The 19,292-nt window shown below is 40.3% G+C and overlaps 4 protein-coding genes across 5 annotated transcripts in view; 2 read left to right on the forward strand and 2 right to left on the reverse strand.

Moving 5' to 3' along the window:
- LOC134841641 (dnaJ homolog subfamily C member 13-like) overlaps window positions 1-19,292 on the forward strand; it is a 554,774-nt gene that overhangs the window by 314,740 nt on the left and 220,742 nt on the right. The window lies entirely within an intron of this gene.
- LOC134841795 (DNA replication complex GINS protein SLD5-like) overlaps window positions 1-19,292 on the reverse strand; it is a 493,875-nt gene that overhangs the window by 40,196 nt on the left and 434,387 nt on the right. The gene's annotated exons all lie outside the window — the stretch shown is intronic.
- LOC134853957 (uncharacterized) lies at window positions 180-3,160 on the forward strand. Its single transcript, XM_063870015.1, has 3 exons — window positions 180-1,991; window positions 2,097-2,241; window positions 2,364-3,160. Exons 1-3 carry the CDS (start codon window positions 180-182, stop codon window positions 3,158-3,160), a joined length of 2,754 nt encoding a protein of 917 aa, XP_063726085.1.
- Window positions 3,857-18,179, reverse strand: LOC134841786 (transcription elongation factor A protein 1-like). The gene is made up of 5 exons (XM_063857827.1): window positions 17,991-18,179; window positions 17,438-17,632; window positions 14,138-14,339; window positions 4,806-4,901; window positions 3,857-4,544 (listed from the first exon to the last, which is right to left on the reverse strand). Exons 1-5 carry the CDS (start codon window positions 18,153-18,155, stop codon window positions 4,276-4,278), a joined length of 927 nt encoding a protein of 308 aa, XP_063713897.1. The 5' UTR covers window positions 18,156-18,179; the 3' UTR covers window positions 3,857-4,275.

Genomic DNA, 19,292 nt, shown 5'->3' on the forward strand with positions numbered 1-19,292 from the left:
GCAGAAGGCGAAAAAACACAATACGAGAAAACCGAAGAGCCGAACGCACCAAACACAAACCCCAAAAAACAAGGAGAATAGTGACGTGGAACCTACAAGGCATCTCCACCAGAGATCAAAATCGCAGCCGCCTTAGAAGAGCAGTAGAGCATGCAAGACAGCAAAAGTGGAAGGCGGTAATGATTTCCGAAATACGATCGGAACAGGAGGGGATAAAATGGCTGGGAGACAAACCAAACCAGGCAGTAGTCATACACTCACAGAAATGTGGAGTTCTCCTGTTAGGCGATATTCTGAAAGAGTGGATAGCCAGCGGACAACAAAAAAACTTCTCCGAGCGGGTCACAGCGGTGCAGATCGGCAGGCTCCGCCTCATCCCGACCTATCAGCCCCTGTGGAGTAAGGGACCTGAGGAAATAGAAAAGTTCAGGAAAGATTTGGAAAATGAGCTTGCTCGAACTCCAAAAGAGAGCGTACCCATACTGGGAGGCGATTGGAACGCGCAAGTTGGAAGAGGGAGTCAAAGACAGGGCATACGTGGGAAGTACGGCCTAAAGACAGAGACAAAAGAAGCTGGAGAAAGTCTACTGGATTGGTGCGAAGAACACCAGCTACAACATGCCAACTCCTACTTCCCAATACGCTCCCGAGGAACATGGTTCAACCAGATGCACAGACGTTGGTACGAGCTCGACGGTTTCTTAATGAGAGCTTCCGATCGCCACCAAATGGTCCGTAGGGTAGCCACGGCGCAGGACATGGCATTATCGGACCACAAGCCCGTCTGGATTGACATTTGGCGCGAACAAAAAAAACGGCGACCTAGAATAGAAAAGAACACCGCAGATAGACTGGGAACGCATGAGAAACAAAGAAATGGCGGAAGCATACCGCAAGAAGACGGAGGAAAAACTCAACAACGAGGAAGGGAAGACTGGGACTCCATATCGCGGAAGCTCACAGATGCAGCGGAGGAAATATGTGGCACAAAGAAACGACAGATAGCCAACCCGTGTACAGTGGGATATGAAGAAGAACTGAAAAGCCTACACACGGAAATTTCCACAGAAGTAATTCACAGAAACGAGCTGATCAGCCAAACACTTGGAGAATCACATGGCATGCTTGCCGATGCCCTAACGGCATCAAGAGGAAGACTGGTAGCCGCACGCAAGAAGATGAAGAAACGCCTACGACAACTAGAAAGACTATGGTGGGACGAAATCATCATCGAGTGCGAAAACGCAGCGGAGAAAGGGGACATGGGTACCATGTACAAAACTTTAAGGAAACTGGGAACAAGATCACTTAAACACCAGACAGGCACCACTATCTCTACTGACGAATTCAAGGCCCACTTCAGCAACTTATCGAAGGACCGATATGAGAACGAACCTGGTACTTTGATGAACACAGTCAAACAGATGCCAGATAAAAGCAAAGACGTCAAGTTCATAACAGCCAACCAGAAGCTGAACACCCTTCCGTCCGAGAAAGAAATCATGGAAGCACTGGATGAGGTGAGAGAATCGGCGCCAGGCAAGGACGGGGTCCGCATGGTATACATTCGCAACGCATACTGGAAATGGAGGGAGAAAGTCATCCACCTGGTGATGAGAATGTTCACGACCAGAGCAGACCTGTGGGAAGAGTCTCTAAAGAAAGGCCAAATAGTACCATTGCACAAAAAAGGGAACATCAATGACGCCAACAATTTCCGAGGTGTGTGCCTGCTCTCAATGGCTAGTAGAATTCTAGCAAGAGTGATCGCAAACCGCCTGAGAACATGGAGCGAAGAACTCCAGGTATTGGACGAAAACCAAAGCGGGTTTCGACCAGGCAGGCCCACGGCAGACGCAAGCCAGATCTTCATAAGGATAAGAGAGGACGTGGAAGATCTCAGGAGACGGAGGATAAGAGCCGGAATCTCAGTAGAAGCCAACACAGACCCAGAAGCCAGACTTTTAGACCTAACAAAAGCTTATCCGCGGGTCAGCAAACCGGTCCTGCGGGCGGTCTTAAGGCGCTACGCGATGGAAGGCCCGTTTCTGGACACACTGATGGATTTGCATGAAGCCACAACCTATAGTATATAGGGCAAAGAGGGCGACAGCGAAGAATGGACTCCCGAAAGAGGGTTAAGAGAAGGTTGCCCATCTTCGCCTTCATTGTTTAACATATACCACCAAGTGGTAATGCGGCAAGCTGAGAAAGCCAGACTAGACAGAGCCGAGGAGAACAGTACAAACGTCGGGATAGCGTGGACGTGGATGCCGGGAAATTGCTTCCCAGGAAAAAAAACATGGTAGAAACGCACAACAGTGAAACCCAAACCGCACGAATATCATTGTCCCTGTTCGCAGACGACACCACCCCCATCGGCGAGAAGGAAGAAATAGAGTCTGGTACAGCAACAATAAAAGAAGTTATGATGAACTTCGAGGAGAAAAACAACGAAGAGAAAGAACAGAAACTAGAATTCGGAAAGGACGGATCAGGTGGCATCAGAATGCTAGGAGTGTGGATCGGGGCGAAAGAAGACATTAAGAACAGAAAAAGACGAGCAGGAGGACTATGGCCAAAGGTCAAGCGCCGGCTGACAAAGAGCAGGCTGCCGAAACGAATCCAGGCTAGAGTTGTCCAATGCTGCGTAGAAAGCGGCTTATTGTTTGACGCCAACGTAACGACATGGAAAAACTCGGAGTTAAAGTCTTTGCAAAGTTGGCTTGACCGGTGCTATAGGCACGTCTGGAGCCCAAAGTCGAAGCCGCCATTAATTGAAATGCAAGAAAAAGGAGTAAATATGCAGGACATCAGAAACCAACTGAACATCAAGACGATCCGAGGGAAAGTTGAAGGAAGAACTCTAAAACGAATAGGCCATGTAATGAGAATGGATGACAAAAGATTGACTAAAGCAGCTTGTCTAGGGTGGCTAAACGATCTGCAAACCCTACCGAAATGTCCGGGAAAAAAAGACAAAACACTACTCTACTGGCGGAAGCTCATCAGAGAAGCGGGAATGGATGTGAACGAGATAGACAAACTGACTCAGGACAGAAAAGGATGGAGGCGAGCGGTCAAAGCACGAATGGAGCACCTGCTCAACAGAAGCGCTCAACAGAAGCAAAAAAGGAGCTCTAGAAAAACGAAAAGATAAATAAGATTAAGTGTTTGAAGAAAAGACTGAAGGACTTTGACTATAAGGAGCAAACGACTTTTTTGAATAAAATTTTAGAACCGAATTGCGTCAATTACTACATAATTTTGACAAAACTAAGCATACTATATCCTCGTCATTTTTTTGTCGACTGTAAACTCAAACGGAAAAAATGCGTTTATTTTCCTTTCTTCCTTTTGTCCAACGAATCCCATCTCGAACAAACACAAGCTACAACTTTCACTTTATAAACCTTTTCTATGATGATACAATAATTCTGAAGTATTTTGGAATCGCAATTCATCATGTGAACAATTATTACAAAATTTTGGATAGTCTCATCACTTTTCGCACAAATTACACACTTTGTTTAATAGCCATTCAGTCTCATTAATTAAAATGTAAGCTGACAGACCTCTGCTATTAGGCAAATTTAAAGTTACACGGTTTCAGAAAAAAGTACCAAATATCGGTTAGTCAGGACCCCCTCGGTAACTTTACGATCCCCCCCCCCCCCCGCCTCCCAGGAATTCCATAACCAGACCACCCAACTTAGCCTTTTCAGTGTTCAGTGAGAACTCGCAAGTGTAGACTAAAATTTGCATCCTGATTTTCGATAAAGAATGGCACTATTAGTGCTATCTTAAATTAAACTTTTGAAGACTTAACTCGATAACATTTTCGAAAAAAAAAACGAATAGTTAAAAATGAAACTAACGAAGGAAAATATATTTCATTCAAAAATAACGACAAGTTCATTAAATAGATTACATCAACAATATTTAGCCTTGAATTTTATTTCACTTCGTACATCAAGAAAAAGAGAACAGATAATCAACCACAAGGCTATATAGTCGACAACAAAAATAAAGAAAGATCAACTAAATTGTAAGTAGAAACTGCACGAAGTTTATTACCAGGAATTAATTTCTGCTATCGGATGTGATGCTGAAGTTTGATGATTTCGAACATAGGTAGTACCAAAACTTTTTTTACTATCAGAAATTTATGATTCCTTTGACCTCGATATATAAACTTCGCACAAAAAAAACGTTCTTTTCGTCACCAAAAATGATTGCCTTTCAACAGTTTTCAGTTCAATTAACCCAGTGCAATTAGCAGAACTTCCATCTGTTTCCGCACTCGTTGCAAAACACGAATGTGGTCATCGGTTCATCGGCACTTCTGGTCTGCATTTGGGAGTAGGTGCAGTTTGATTTCTTGCACTTTCCGCACGTGATCAGATCAGTTGCTGTGCCTTCGATCACAGCCATTTGGTGGTCGTTTATTGCTTCTTTTGTTAGTTTTTGCCTCAGCTCTTTCATCTCACTTGAGGCCATCTGGTCTGGCGTCATGGTGGCCAACTGCTCAGGGCTAATGTCACCTGAAATTAACAGAAAATTTATAAATTCCACAGATATGCACAACTCAAGTTTGGAAGCTACGTTTGCATTCTGTTATTGATGCTGCCCCAGACAGATCGGTAGGCAAGGCTGATTTTTTAATAGGAATCTGATTTTAAATTAATCAGATCAAGCAAACGTCAGCCCTTTATATGCTCGCAGTAAAAATTACAATTTTAAGTCAATCTCGATAATTTGAAGTTTTATTAGAGAAATCTGAAAACTCAGAACAGAATTCATACCTTTGATGACCCGTGTCTTCAATTCTGGATTCTTCTTGTCCTTCAAATTGAACACCCGCGACCTAATTCTATCTTTGTACTTTGTTCCGGTGTCACCTTTATAAAACATCAGTCAATTATCATTTAATCACACGGACAAAAATATCAACTTTCACGATGAATTGAACATTATTTTGCTTGCCAACACTCGTCTAAGAAAAATCAATTGATTATTCACGAATCTAGAAACTTGAAAAATTGGCTAACAGATAGTTGGAAAACTGTCAAAATACTTGTAACGTGCCAATTGCTACAACTGACTCCGAACCAATCTGTTTACACGGAAAATCCGCCAAAATATTTGGAATCAGACGAACTCAAAAAAAATACTAACAAAACATTGAAATACTTGCTGGTGTGGACTCCTCCCCGTGGAGCAAGTGGGGACGCACGATTCATTCTGTGCGGCAAAGATTCACACAGGGGCACCGGAAAAAGGAACTTATGGAAACTGGAAACGGAATCCGAAGCAAACTCCCGAATGCCAACGGAGTGGAAAAGGCCCAGCCGACCCTTTCACCTCTCACAACAATCGAAGGCTTTGGCCTCCCCAGACCAGGGAAGGTGCGGATCAAAGGTGCCGAAGAAAGACCGGGTTTTTCTCTGCCGGACCAGGTAAGCCAGCCCACCTGGCCCGGCTGTTAGTTATGGCTGGAGACGTGGAACAAAACCCAGGACCGTACGAATGTGGGATGTGTCAAAAGAGAGTCAGCGGATGCAGCATCAAATGCACATGGTGTATGAAATGGATACAGCAGGTATGCAGCGAAATGACACGTGGACAAATCTGACAGATCGCAGGAAAGGAACGCTACGCTTTCGAGTGTTGACAGCGCAGGGAACCCAGTAAAACGACGGGAACTATAGTTCCTGGGACACCTGACGAAACTGTCCCCCCGAGCTCTGAGGTCCCAGATAGAGCAGAGAGATCTCACAGAGTCAGCAGGGGGAAGCGAAGACACCCGACAGAAGATCACAAGGAAACGCGCAGAAGGCGAAAAAACACAATACGAGAAAACCGAAGAGCCGAACGCACCAAACACAAACCCCAAAAAACAAGGAGAATAGTGACGTGGAACCTACAAGGCATCTCCACCAGAGATCAAAATCGCAGCCGCCTTAGAAGAGCAGTAGAGCATGCAAGACAGCAAAAGTGGAAGGCGGTAATGATTTCCGAAATACGATCGGAACAGGAGGGGATAAAATGGCTGGGAGACAAACCAAACCAGGCAGTAGTCATACACTCACAGAAATGTGGAGTTCTCCTGTTAGGTGATATTCTGAAAGAGTGGATAGCCAGCGGACAACAAAAAAACTTCTCCGAGCGGGTCACAGCGGTGCAGATCGGCAGGCTCCGCCTCATCCCGACCTATCAGCCCCTGTGGAGTAAGGGACCTGAGGAAATAGAAAAGTTCAGGAAAGATTTGGAAAATAAGCTTGCTCGAACTCCAAAAGAGAGCGTACCCATACTGGGAGGCGATTGGAACGCGCAAGTTGGAAGAGGGAGTCAAAGACAGGGCATACGTGGGAAGTACGGCCTAAAGACAGAGACAAAAGAAGCTGGAGAAAGTCTACTGGATTGGTGCGAAGAACACCAGCTACAACATGCCAACTCCTACTTCCCAATACGCTCCCGAGGAACATGGTTCAACCAGATGCACAGACGTTGGTACGAGCTCGACGGTTTCTTAATGAGAGCTTCCGATCGCCACCAAATGGTCCGTAGGGTAGCCACGGCGCAGGACATGGCATTATCGGACCACAAGCCCGTCTGGATTGACATTTGGCGCGAACAAAAAAAACGGCGACCTAGAATAGAAAAGAACACCGCAGATAGACTGGGAACGCATGAGAAACAAAGAAATGGCGGAAGCATACCGCAAGAAGACGGAGGAAAAACTCAACGAGGAAGGGAAGACTGGGACTCCATATCGCGGAAGCTCACAGATGCAGCGGAGGAAATATGTGGCACAAAGAAACGACAGATAGCCAACCCGTGTACAGTGGGATATGAAGAAGAACTGAAAAGCCTACACACGGAAATTTCCACAGAAGTAATTCACAGAAACGAGCTGATCAGCCAAACACTTGGAGAATCACATGGCATGCTTGCCGATGCCCTAACGGCATCAAGAGGAAGACTGGTAGCCGCACGCAAGAAGATGAAGAAACGCCTACGACAACTAGAAAGACTATGGTGGGACGAAATCATCATCGAGTGCGAAAACGCAGCGGAGAAAGGGGACATGGGTACCATGTACAAAACTTTAAGGAAACTGGGAACAAGATCACTTAAACACCAGACAGGCACCACTATCTCTACTGACGAATTCAAGGCCCACTTCAGCAACTTATCGAAGGACCGATATGAGAACGAACCTGGTACTTTGATGAACACAGTCAAACAGATGCCAGATAAAAGCAAAGACGTCAAGTTCATAACAGCCAACCAGAAGCTGAACACCCTTCCGTCCGAGAAAGAAATCATGGAAGCACTGGATGAGGTGAGAGAATCGGCGCCAGGCAAGGACGGGGTCCGCATGGTATACATTCGCAACGCATACTGGAAATGGAGGGAGAAAGTCATCCACCTGGTGATGAGAATGTTCACGACCAGAGCAGACCTGTGGGAAGAGTCTCTAAAGAAAGGCCAAATAGTACCATTGCACAAAAAAGGGAACATCAATGACGCCAACAATTTCCGAGGTGTGTGCCTGCTCTCAATGGCTAGTAGAATTCTAGCAAGAGTGATCGCAAACCGCCTGAGAACATGGAGCGAAGAACTCCAGGTATTGGACGAAAACCAAAGCGGGTTTCGACCAGGCAGGCCCACGGCAGACGCAAGCCAGATCTTCATAAGGATAAGAGAGGACGTGGAAGATCTCAGGAGACGGAGGATAAGAGCCGGAATCTCAGTAGAAGCCAACACAGACCCAGAAGCCAGACTTTTAGACCTAACAAAAGCTTATCCGCGGGTCAGCAAACCGGTCCTGCGGGCGGTCTTAAGGCGCTACGCGATGGAAGGCCCGTTTCTGGACACACTGATGGATTTGCATGAAGCCACAACCTATAGTATATAGGGCAAAGAGGGCGACAGCGAAGAATGGACTCCCGAAAGAGGGTTAAGAGAAGGTTGCCCATCTTCGCCTTCATTGTTTAACATATACCACCAAGTGGTAATGCGGCAAGCTGAGAAAGCCAGACTAGACAGAGCCGAGGAGAACGGTACAAACGTCGGGATAGCGTGGACGTGGATGCCGGGAAATTGCTTCCCAGGAAAAAAAACATGGTAGAAACGCACAACAGTGAAACCCAAACCGCACGAATATCATTGTCCCTGTTCGCAGACGACACCACCCCCATCGGCGAGAAGGAAGAAATAGAGTCTGGTACAGCAACAATAAAAGAAGTTATGATGAACTTCGAGGAGAAAAACAACGAAGAGAAAGAACAGAAACTAGAATTCGGAAAGGACGGATCAGGTGGCATCAGAATGCTAGGAGTGTGGATCGGGGCGAAAGAAGACATTAAGAACAGAAAAAGACGAGCAGGAGGACTATGGCCAAAGGTCAAGCGCCGGCTGACAAAGAGCAGGCTGCCGAAACGAATCCAGGCTAGAGTTGTCCAATGCTGCGTAGAAAGCGGCTTATTGTTTGACGCCAACGTAACGACATGGAAAAACTCGGAGTTAAAGTCTTTGCAAAGTTGGCTTGACCGGTGCTATAGGCACGTCTGGAGCCCAAAGTCGAAGCCGCCATTAATTGAAATGCAAGAAAAAGGAGTAAATATGCAGGACATCAGAAAACAACTGAACATCAAGACGATCCGAGGGAAAGTTGAAGGAAGAACTCTAAAACGAATAGGCCATGTAATGAGAATGGATGACAAAAGATTGACTAAAGCAGCTTGTCTAGGGTGGCTAAACGATCTGCAAACCCTACCGAAATGTCCGGGAAAAAAAGACAAAACACTACTCTACTGGCGGAAGCTCATCAGAGAAGCGGGAATGGATGTGAACGAGATAGACAAACTGACTCAGGACAGAAAAGGATGGAGGCGAGCGGTCAAAGCACGAATGGAGCACCTGCATAAATGGGAAAAGTCAAATGCGAAAAGACAAAACGGTGAAACGACAGAAAGGAACTCCTATACCCCACAAGCAACATCGAACACGTGTGAGTTATGCGAGAGGGATTTCAAAAACCAGGGCGGCCTGAGAATCCATATCAAAAGGATGCACAAAGAGGCGAGGGTGACTTTTGCATGCAACAAATGCGGAGCTATCTTCAAATCTGAAAACTCGGAAAAAACCACAAGAAGACATGCGAGGGAGACAGGAACAATGAAGATGGAACCAAGACATGTGGCAGATGCGACAGAACCTTACAGGCCCGAAACATGGCACGCCACAATAGACAGAACCGCAAGGGAAACCGGGTACCAGAACAAGAGGCAAATTAACAACACCATCAACCCCGCGTATACAAACAGAAATGGACTATATGTCCGAGATGTAACGAGAGGAAACCCGCTTCAAACTTAGCAAGGCACCTAAGGATATGCCTCACGTCCATGGTCAGGGGAGAGGACATACCCTTTGAACCAGGAGGGTGAAAGTCTACATACAAAACATTGAAATCCACATGCAGCCGAATAATTCAAAACATTCAAATTGTGGAAAAGAGTGAAAAATCACAGTCAGATATAGAAAAGAAGAGAGTGTCCTATTTAAAGCGTTCATTTTCGGTATTGGGCGGTGATTTTTCTATTCTTTCTAAAAATTGAGTGTTTTTAATTAATTGGTTGCACGTGGATTTCAATTTTTTTTGTCGATTGTTCCGACCATTGAAAATGGGAGGAACTTTGAATTCGGCGGTTTTGTGTTTTTTTTCCACGCAAAATCAGCTACCACAAATAACAGAGGCGACGCTGCGCCTCGCAAACAATAGCAAGAGCAGGATCGAAATTAGATGTCAGTAACTATCGGCCATTATCACTTCTTGTAACCTGGAGTAAGGTATTTGAACGTGCTATGTACAACCGAGTGTATAGCTATCTTGAAGCAAACTCACTAATTTATATCAAAAACAGTTTGGTTTCCGAAAAAAACACAGTACTATTGATGGTATTGCCGAAGTAACAGAAAAATGTCGCTTAGATAAAACTAAATCACCCAACAGAACAGATTTTCTTGATTTAAAAAAGCTTTTGACACACTGGATCACGAGATTCTTTTTCATAAGTTAGAAATGTATGGTGTCAGTTGAAAAAGTCTACTTTGGTTTAAAAGTTACTTGAAGCACCGCAAACAACTTGTTCAAATTGGTGAAACGCGATCAACGTGGCGAAATCTTAAATGTGGTGTCCCACAGGGATCCATTTTTGGGCCTCTGCTGTTTCTTATATATAAACGACCTTCCAAAAGTGTGTAAATTTAGCGAAGTTTTTCTATTTGCCGACGACACAAACGTCACTGGACTGAACTGCTCGGTTGAGAGCTTCAATCAAGACATAGAAGCGATAAATAAATGGTTAATTTTGAATAAATTATCTCTAAATATAGACAAAATGGTACAAGTTAGTGTATCTCTCAACAGTGGTTCCAACCACCAATTGTTTATTAATAGCATACCTTTGAAAATTGAAGGGTCATGCAAATATCTTGGTGTTTATGTAGCTGCTAAATTATCATTTAATTCTCACATTAATTTCATACGATCCAAGCTTAGAAAACAATGTGGCATTGTTTCGAAAATGCGTCATTATATTCCCAAAACTGTTATGATTGATTAAAATTAAGCCCATTTTGCAATATGGAAAATTAGTGTATGGTTGCACTTCCTACACAAAACTTTTACTTTTTTATCCAAAAAAAACTGTTCGATTTATTTTTTTCAAAAGAAAATACGAAAACATTCGATAAGTTTTTTATGATGAAAAATTTTTTAACAGTTCACGAGCTGCATGTGTATGAACTCCTCGAATTTGTTTTGCGATCAATAGCAGGACTACACTCTGAACCTTTTTTAAACGAGCTTTTGTAATTGATAAACCGTCGTATATGACCAGAAGGTCAAATTTTAATCTAATGAAAATTCCTAATTTCAAAAGCATCAAAGAGTTTCAATTAGTTACAGAGCAATTAAGCTCTTTAATATACTTAGACAAAATTTCCTAATTCCAATTTTTTTTGGACAAGTTTCAAATTCAGATATTCAACGCAGCATTGCCCACGAAACTCGGGATTTGTTTATATTAAGCAATGAAGAGCTAATCAAATTTGTTTTTTGTTGACTTTTTTTGTGGATGCAAGGATAATGCTGGAGGATGACAGATGTGGAGTGCCTGCTTGTTTGAAGTTTTTTCTAAGTATTTTTGTATAAAGTTTTCAATGCGTCATCGGCGTTTTGAATACCACACTTAGGCTTGTTCGCTGGTTACTGCCGCATGGGCTCAGTTGGATGTCTACTGACCGTTTAGCCCCCAATCAGCTCTGCTGATGTTAGAGGCTTCAAGGGATGGAACACAGTTAGTAGAAGCAGTAACCGTAAAGGGAACAAGTTCAAATTTTGTTTTTGAAACCGAATAGGGGTGCCTACGACTAGCGAGTTTCAGAAATTATGAGCGATGAATTTGAACTAACTTCTTCTTTGATTTCGTTACCTTGTCTTTGAAGATCACAAATTTGTCTTTCATTTGATAAAACGGGCAGTGGTGTGTAACCAAATTGGGTTCATTAACTGACCCCTCACTGTTTCTGGTGTTTCATATTTAAATTCTCTTTGTATGCAAATTTACCATTAACAATGAGAAATAAATTCTTTCTTTCTTCTTTCTTTCTAAGAAGACGACAAAAAGCCGCTCTACAAAAAGCAAAAAAAAGTGAAATAAGCCTTGAATAAAAAAACTCGGCAACGTATCGGATTTGATCTACGACCAGGAGATTATGAGTCTCACGCACTAACCACTCAGCGACGGACACTTAATAAATCACAAACACTAGCCACAAATAAAGCCGAGGACAAATTCTATGAAATTTCCAATGCTACAGTTTGTGATTATAGCAAAATTGCCACCAAATATGCAAACATTAATGAAGTTAGATTTGTGAGTTAGTTTAGAAAAAGAAGATTCATACTAATACACAACGCTACGATCAATAGCAGGACTACACTCCGAACCTTTTTTAAACGAGCTGTATGTATTTGATAAACCGACGTATATGACCAGAAGGTCAAATTTTAATCTAATGAAAAGTCCTAATTTCAAAAGCAAAATTCAAAGAGTTTCAATTAGTTACAGAGCAATTAAGCTCTTTAATATACTTAGACAAAATTTCCTAATTCCAATTTTTTTTGAACAAGTTTCAAATTCAGATATTCAACGCAGCATTGCCCACGAAATTCGGGATTTGTTTATATTAAGCAATGAAGAGCTAATCAAATTTGTTTTTTGTTGACTTTTTTGTGGATGCAAGGATAATGCTGGAGGATGACAGATGTGGAGTGCCTGCTTGTTTGAAGTTTTTTCTAAGTATTTTTGTATAAAGTTTTCAATGCGTCATCGGCGTTTTGAAGACCACACTTAGGCTTGTTCGCTGGTTACTGCCGCATGGGCTCAGTTGGATGTCTACTGACCGGTTAGCCCCCAATCAGCTCTGCTGATGTTAGAGGCTTCAAGGGATGGAACACAGTTAGTCGAAGCAGTAACCGTAAAGGGAACAAGTTCAAATTTTGTTTTTGAAACCAAATAGGGGTGCCTACGACTAGCGAGTTTCAGAAATTATGAGCGATGAATTTGAACTAACTTCTTCTTTGATTTCGTTACCGTGTCTTTGAAGATCACAAATTTGTCTTTCATTTGATAAAACGGGCAGTGGTGTGTAACCAAATTGGGTTCATTAACTGACCCATCACTGTTTCTGGTGTTTCATATTTAAATTCTCTTTGTATGCAAATTTACCATTAACAATGAGAAATAAATTCTTTCTTTCTTCTTTCTTTCTAAGAAGACGACAAAAAAGCCGCTCTACAAAAAGCAAAAAAAGTGAAATAAGCCTTGAATAAAAAAACTCGGCAACGTATCGGATTTGATCTGCGACCAGGAGATTATGAGTCTCACGCACTAACCACTCAGCGACGGACACTTAATAAATCACAAACACTAGCCACAAATAAAGCAGAGGACAAATAAAGCAGAGGACAAATTCTATGAAATTTCCAATGCTACAGCTTGTGATTATAGCAAAATTGCCACCAAATATGCAAACATTAATGAACTTATATTTGTGAGTTAGTTTAGAAAAAGAAGATTCATACTAAAACACTACGCTCGCATTTTCGCTAGTGAAATCATCGGAGTTTAGTAATATATCATATTGAAGCATCATTGATATATGATAACTCGAACGACATTCAAAAATTGTCGAGCAACACCGTTTCAAAATTTTTGATTTTAGTCTAATTTGAAGCTAGCAACACGATTGATTAACGCTCTTTAAATGAAAAAAAAATGTTTTTTAGATTTCTAGGAAAAAAACTTAAATTTTACTATACAGAAAATTATTTTTGGATTTTTCATTTAGCCTTTGTTGGGCAGAAAACGCTTTCTAAACAAAATAACTTTTTTTTCTTCATTTTTTGAAAACAATTGTTGTCGATCATGCTTAATTTACTAATTTTGTACGCAATCGTAATTCGTATAGCTTTCGAGTCACGTCACCCACTAAAAAGTACACTATTTCAAAGAAACTTAAAAAAAATTTTTTTTCTATGAATATGGTCGAAACATTCTGTACTAGTTTTCCTTTTTGAGTTTACCTGATTCCAATAAATAGGCAGATTTCCCAATATTCCATGTGACAGATTGATTCGAAGTCAATTGTTGCAATTGTCACGTTACAATACTCAAGCAGACCAAAAAAAATCAACATGATTTTTTTTACAATTTCAACCTTCCAGATTCATGGAAACCAATGTCACCTAAAATTTCTTAGGACTTCAAGAATAATTTATGATTGATTAGTGTTTCGATAAAACTAACCCAATTTCAGAAATCTGAATCAAAAGATACTTATTTTCAGCGGGAATTCTCAAAATTAGAACCCATTTTGAAACTAAAAATTATTCACTTTTTTCGCGCCATTCGAACTTTTCTTTTGCAGCGTGTACTTTGCTTTCCTTTTATAGCAAACGAATTTGAGCGTGAAAAATTTCACGCATTTTCTGAAAAAAAACAACACAACACATAAGTGACTCACTACGTTCATTCACACTTTTAAAACAGAAACTGACCAAAAATGAGGAAGATGTTGTCTTCAATCAAGGCAGACAGCTCCTCCAAGTCGGTGAAAATGACCAACTCGTCGGCCGTATTCTCCTTCAAGGCCTTCTGAATCAACTCTCTGCACTTCTCTCTCACTGCATTCTTAGTGGGAGCTGAGTTAGCCACTCTTCCTCCCTCTATCGATCCATCTTCGTTCCCATTTTTTGATGCCTGTAGACATCAAAACTTAGCTAGGAACTACTCTGCATGTATTTATTTTCTCTTGTTCCGAGCTACACTTCCTTCTTTTCTCCTCTTGAAAACGCGTATTAAGGCCAACAGTGAAAAACCATTTCCTTCTCACCACGAGCGGGTATCTTCTACCACCTGCGGTTTGAAATATGTCAATGTTCCAAACTTTTTCATACTACATATTTAATGCAATGGATTTTTTGTTATATTACATAGAAACACGTCATAAGGAAGCATCATCAAAGAACTTCGACCACAAACAAATTAGTTTCAAAAACATTAATTAAGCATTTGGCTTTTTATGAAAAGGATCAAACCAAGGAGCCAAAAATGAAGCAAAATCCATGTTGCTAAAAACGCACTTGACCCCTTTTGAGGTGCTAATATCAAAGCTTTGAAAATAAATACATACTGATTTTTTTTCAAGTCGCAAACGTTATTGCAATTTTCAAAATCAGGCACACTCAGTTTCTATAATTTTCACCTGATTGTGCTCATAACTTAGCGAAAATTGATAGGACAAAAAAAAAAACAAAAAATACTTCCTAAAAATCATACACTAAAAACACGTAGTTATACACAGGCGAAGCGGAGATTCGTACCGCTTGCACTACAACGCAAACCAAGTCAAAATATTCGGGCGAAAATGAAAAGTCCCTAAGTTGAAAAAAAAAACGAAAAAAAAAAAGATCTACCAAAGTTCGAGAGGTAAGGCTATTTAAAGTTAAATTAGGATCGGGACAAATCTTACGAAGCGATACTGACAGTTGGAAAAGATTAATGAACGCATGGAAACTTAAAAAACCGACTTGTTTTTTCAAAAACCTTCAACTTTTGAAATTCAAAGAAAAGAAGACGGCCTTAAAGCTCTTTGAATTTATAGAACTTATGATGAACACTTTTTTGTTAATATTAACCCAATTTGAGAAAACTGGATCAATAGGTAAAACTTTTATTTTGCTGTGAAATCTGATAATTGATTTCCATTTTCGAAATTAGAAGTCGATCACGTTTTTCGTGACCTTTAACATTTTTGCTGTTCGATAGAGGAGTTTGCCTTCCTTTTAACAATAGAAATGCTCTGAAATAAAAAAAATCACAAATCAAACCGCGAAAAAAGAAAATTGAGCGTGAACAAATTATAAGACTTTTTCCTGAAAAAAACAAAATCAGCAAGACCTATATAAGAGTACTCACTACGTTCATTACTCTTAATAAAAACAAGGATAGCCGGTTGCTGTGCAAGTAGCACAATGTTCAGACCACAGTCATATAAAACTACAAAGAAAGTGGTTTCTTTTTTCTTCAAATTAGTGTCGTTTCCTGTAGGTAGTGTGATGGGAGAATTATAAAAACGCGTATAAAGTTTGAAAAAATGAGGCATAATCGACAACAGTTGTCATCAAACGACGAAAGATTTCTAATTTGTTGAAACCAAAATTTAAAAAAAAAACTTATTGCCGAAAGCACGAAAAAAGCTTCAAAAACTTTAAAGAACGTTCGAAATTTCAAACCTGTTTTCTCGACACGGGTAAGTTTTCGATATTATTCAATGCTCTCGAATCACGACTGAAAAAGCTTTAATATGATACATCACTCAACCACCTCCGATGATTATGTGGTACCTGATTTTGCGTGGAAAACAAAACAAATGAAGAAAAAAACACACCCAAATACAAAGTTCGTCCCCATTTGCAATGGCCGGAACAAAAAACTTAATTAATAAAGAGCCTCCTCAAAACAATCACGCAAAATTTTTCAAAAGCCGCAAAATGAGGCTACTAAACCGATATATTCTTAACCGAAACCTTTTAATCCAAACAAAAGGGGAAAAAGGAAAAAAAAAACGAAAAACTCTGAAACAATATTCCACAGAAGCAGTTCACTGGCGTTTTACGTTATTCAAAATTAGTTCAACAAGCAAAATTAAAAATCTTAAACTACTTCATAAACTAAGCCAAAATTCAATAAACCGAGAAATTTGAGCCAAAAATAATTGAGAAAGGATAAAAAAAATCAAGAATCAATGAAGAGCCTGGCAATTCTCTTTTTAAACGCAAGCACAACGCAGGACTCTTAGAGACGAAATTTACTACTCCCTTAACTCTCAGAAAATGACAAGTCAATGAACAAAACTAGTAGGAGGGAAAAGTATAGTACCCGATCGCAAATCTAGTCTAGTAAACTAAATGTTTCAAAATTACAAGATAGGAACTTTTGAATATTCCAAATATGGGGAAACTCGATAAAGTGTCACAACTTTACCTACTCTTTTTGTGTCTTTTAACTTTCATTTGGTAACACTATTGCAGCCGAAATCAGCCAGGCTGTGGTAGAATTGAAGCTAGCGCTCAAGTGAGACTAGCTATCATTGCCACGGTAGGGGATTGAATACGCGATCTGATGATCTCAAGGTGAAAGCCTTACCACTACGCTTAGTGCCTCATAAAAGACTTGCACAAAAGTTTTTTGAAGGGGTCAATTTTTGGAATTTCATAAAACATAGCCAACAGACAATTGGAAAAGAGCCAATGAACGCAAATAAAAAGAAAAACTGACTCGTTTTTTTTTGAAAAAAAATCTCGAATTTCAATGAAAAAATAGATGCCCTGAAATGTCTTCGAATTTCTAGAACAACTAATTTTCGGCCTATTTTCGATAAACCAACCCAATTTGAGAAAACTGGCTCAATAAAAAAATCTTTTATTTCGCTGAGAAACCTGAACATGAAATTCCTTCATCGAAACTAGAAGTCGATCACGTTTTCGTGACCTTTACACTCTTGCTGTTCGATTGTAGAGTTTACCTTCCTTTTAACAAAAAAAAAACGAACTTAACTTAAGAAATCATAAGTCCAACCGCGAAAAATTAAAATTGAGCCTTAAATTAAAATTGAAAACAAATTTTGACTTTTCCTAAAAAAATCACGACCTATATAGGAGTCTTAACTACGTTCATCAATAACGTACGACTGTTATTTAAGAAAATGGACCTCTGCGAAGAATACTCCAGAGAGACGACTTTCAGAGGCCACCCTGAGACCACCTTTTGTATACAGCTATATAGATCTCCTCTACCTGAGATAGAGTGGCCTGACTGTCCCTGGATGGTGTTGATTCCCTAGAAGACTCTTTGGAACTGGAGGAGTGTTTCTCTTTCTTCGCAGGAGGGGGTCCATCTTCATCTGCATTATTACTGCCACTGTTTGAGTTATTTGAGTTGTTCGAAGAAACTTCGCTGTTGAGTAGCTTTTTCCACGACTTGATAAGATCCTGAATACGAAAAAGCACATTAGATTGATCACATAGTGAGCAAACGAAAAATTATGCTTTTAATCTTACAAAAGATTAGATGTTAAATTCGCATTGGTTCTTATACTTCAAGATTTAGTTCTCTCTACTTGACTACATGATAAGTTGCTTAGGTTTAAATACACCTGCAAAAATAAAGACAACTTTTAAGCGCAAAAATCTTTGTTGAGATAAATCAATAACAAAACTTAACTTCTAATTTTGTCAACACTTTCCGTCTATCCAAACGAAACTACCTTTCTAGTTACTGAACACAGCGGCGTGAAATCTCTACAAATGTTCTCAAAAAGTTGAAGGATATGTTTTACACAACAGGTACCTTGCACAATTGGCTGATATCTGAGTTGTCAGTTGCTTTTCTCAGATTATTAATAGTCATTCCCACCCTCGTCTTTTCCAACACATCTAACTTCATGGAAAGACACTTGAGTTGCAACAAAAGTTCCCGAGTATGGCCACTGTTCATGTCCTCACTGTTTCGCATGGCCTTCTCCAGGTCCTTCTTCAGTCCATTTTCGATATTATTCAATGCTCTCGAATCACGACTGAAAAAGCTTTAATATGATACATCACTCAACCACCTCCGATGATTATGTGGTACCTGATTTTGCGTGGAAAACAAAACAAATGAAGAAAAAAACACACCCAAATACAAAGTTCGTCCCCATTTGCAATGGCCGGAACAAAAAACTTAATTAATAAAGAGCCTCCTCAAAACAATCACGCAAAATTTTTCAAAAGCCGCAAAATGAGGCTACTAAACCGATATATTCTTAACCGAAACCTTTTAATCCAAACAAAAGGGGAAAAAGGAAAAAAAAACGAAAAACTCTGAAACAATATTCCACAGAAGCAGTTCACTGGCGTTTTACGTTATTCAAAATTAGTTCAACAAGCAAAATTAAAAATCTTAAACTACTTCATAAACTAAGCCAAAATTCAATAAACCGAGAAATTTGAGCCAAAAATAATTGAGAAAGGATAAAAAAAATCAAGAATCAATGAAGAGCCTGGCAATTCTCTTTTTAAACGCAAGCACAACGCAGGACTCTTAGAGACGAAATTTACTACTCCCTTAACTCTCAGAAAATGACAAGTCAATGAACAAAACTAGTAGGAGGGAAAAGTATAGTACCCGATCGCAAATCTAGTCTAGTAAACTAAATGTTTCGAAATTACAAGATAGGAACTTTTGAATATTCCAAATATGGGGAAACTCGATAAAGTGTCACAACTTTACCTACTCTTTTTGTGTCTTTTAACTTTCATTTGGTAACACTATTGCAGCCGAAATCAGCCAGGCTGTGGTAGAATTGAAGCTAGCGCTCAAGTGAGACTAGCTATCATTGCCACGGTAGGGGATTGAATACGCGATCTGATGATCTCAAGGTGAACGCCTTACCACTACGCTTAGTGCCTCATAAAAGACTTGCACAAAAGTTTTTTGAAGGGGTCAATTTTTGGAATTTCATAAAACATAGCCAACAGACAATTGGAAAAGAGCCAATGAACGCAAATAAAAAGAAAAACTGACTCGTTTTTTTTTTGAAAAAAAATCTCGAATTTCAATGAAAAAATAGATGCCCTGAAATGTCTTCGAATTTCTAGAACAACTAATTTT

The sequence above is a fragment of the Symsagittifera roscoffensis genome, chromosome 1, assembly GCF_963678635.1.
Source record: "Symsagittifera roscoffensis chromosome 1, txSymRosc1.1, whole genome shotgun sequence".
In the NCBI taxonomy this organism is placed as follows: Eukaryota; Metazoa; Xenacoelomorpha; order Acoela; family Convolutidae; genus Symsagittifera; species Symsagittifera roscoffensis.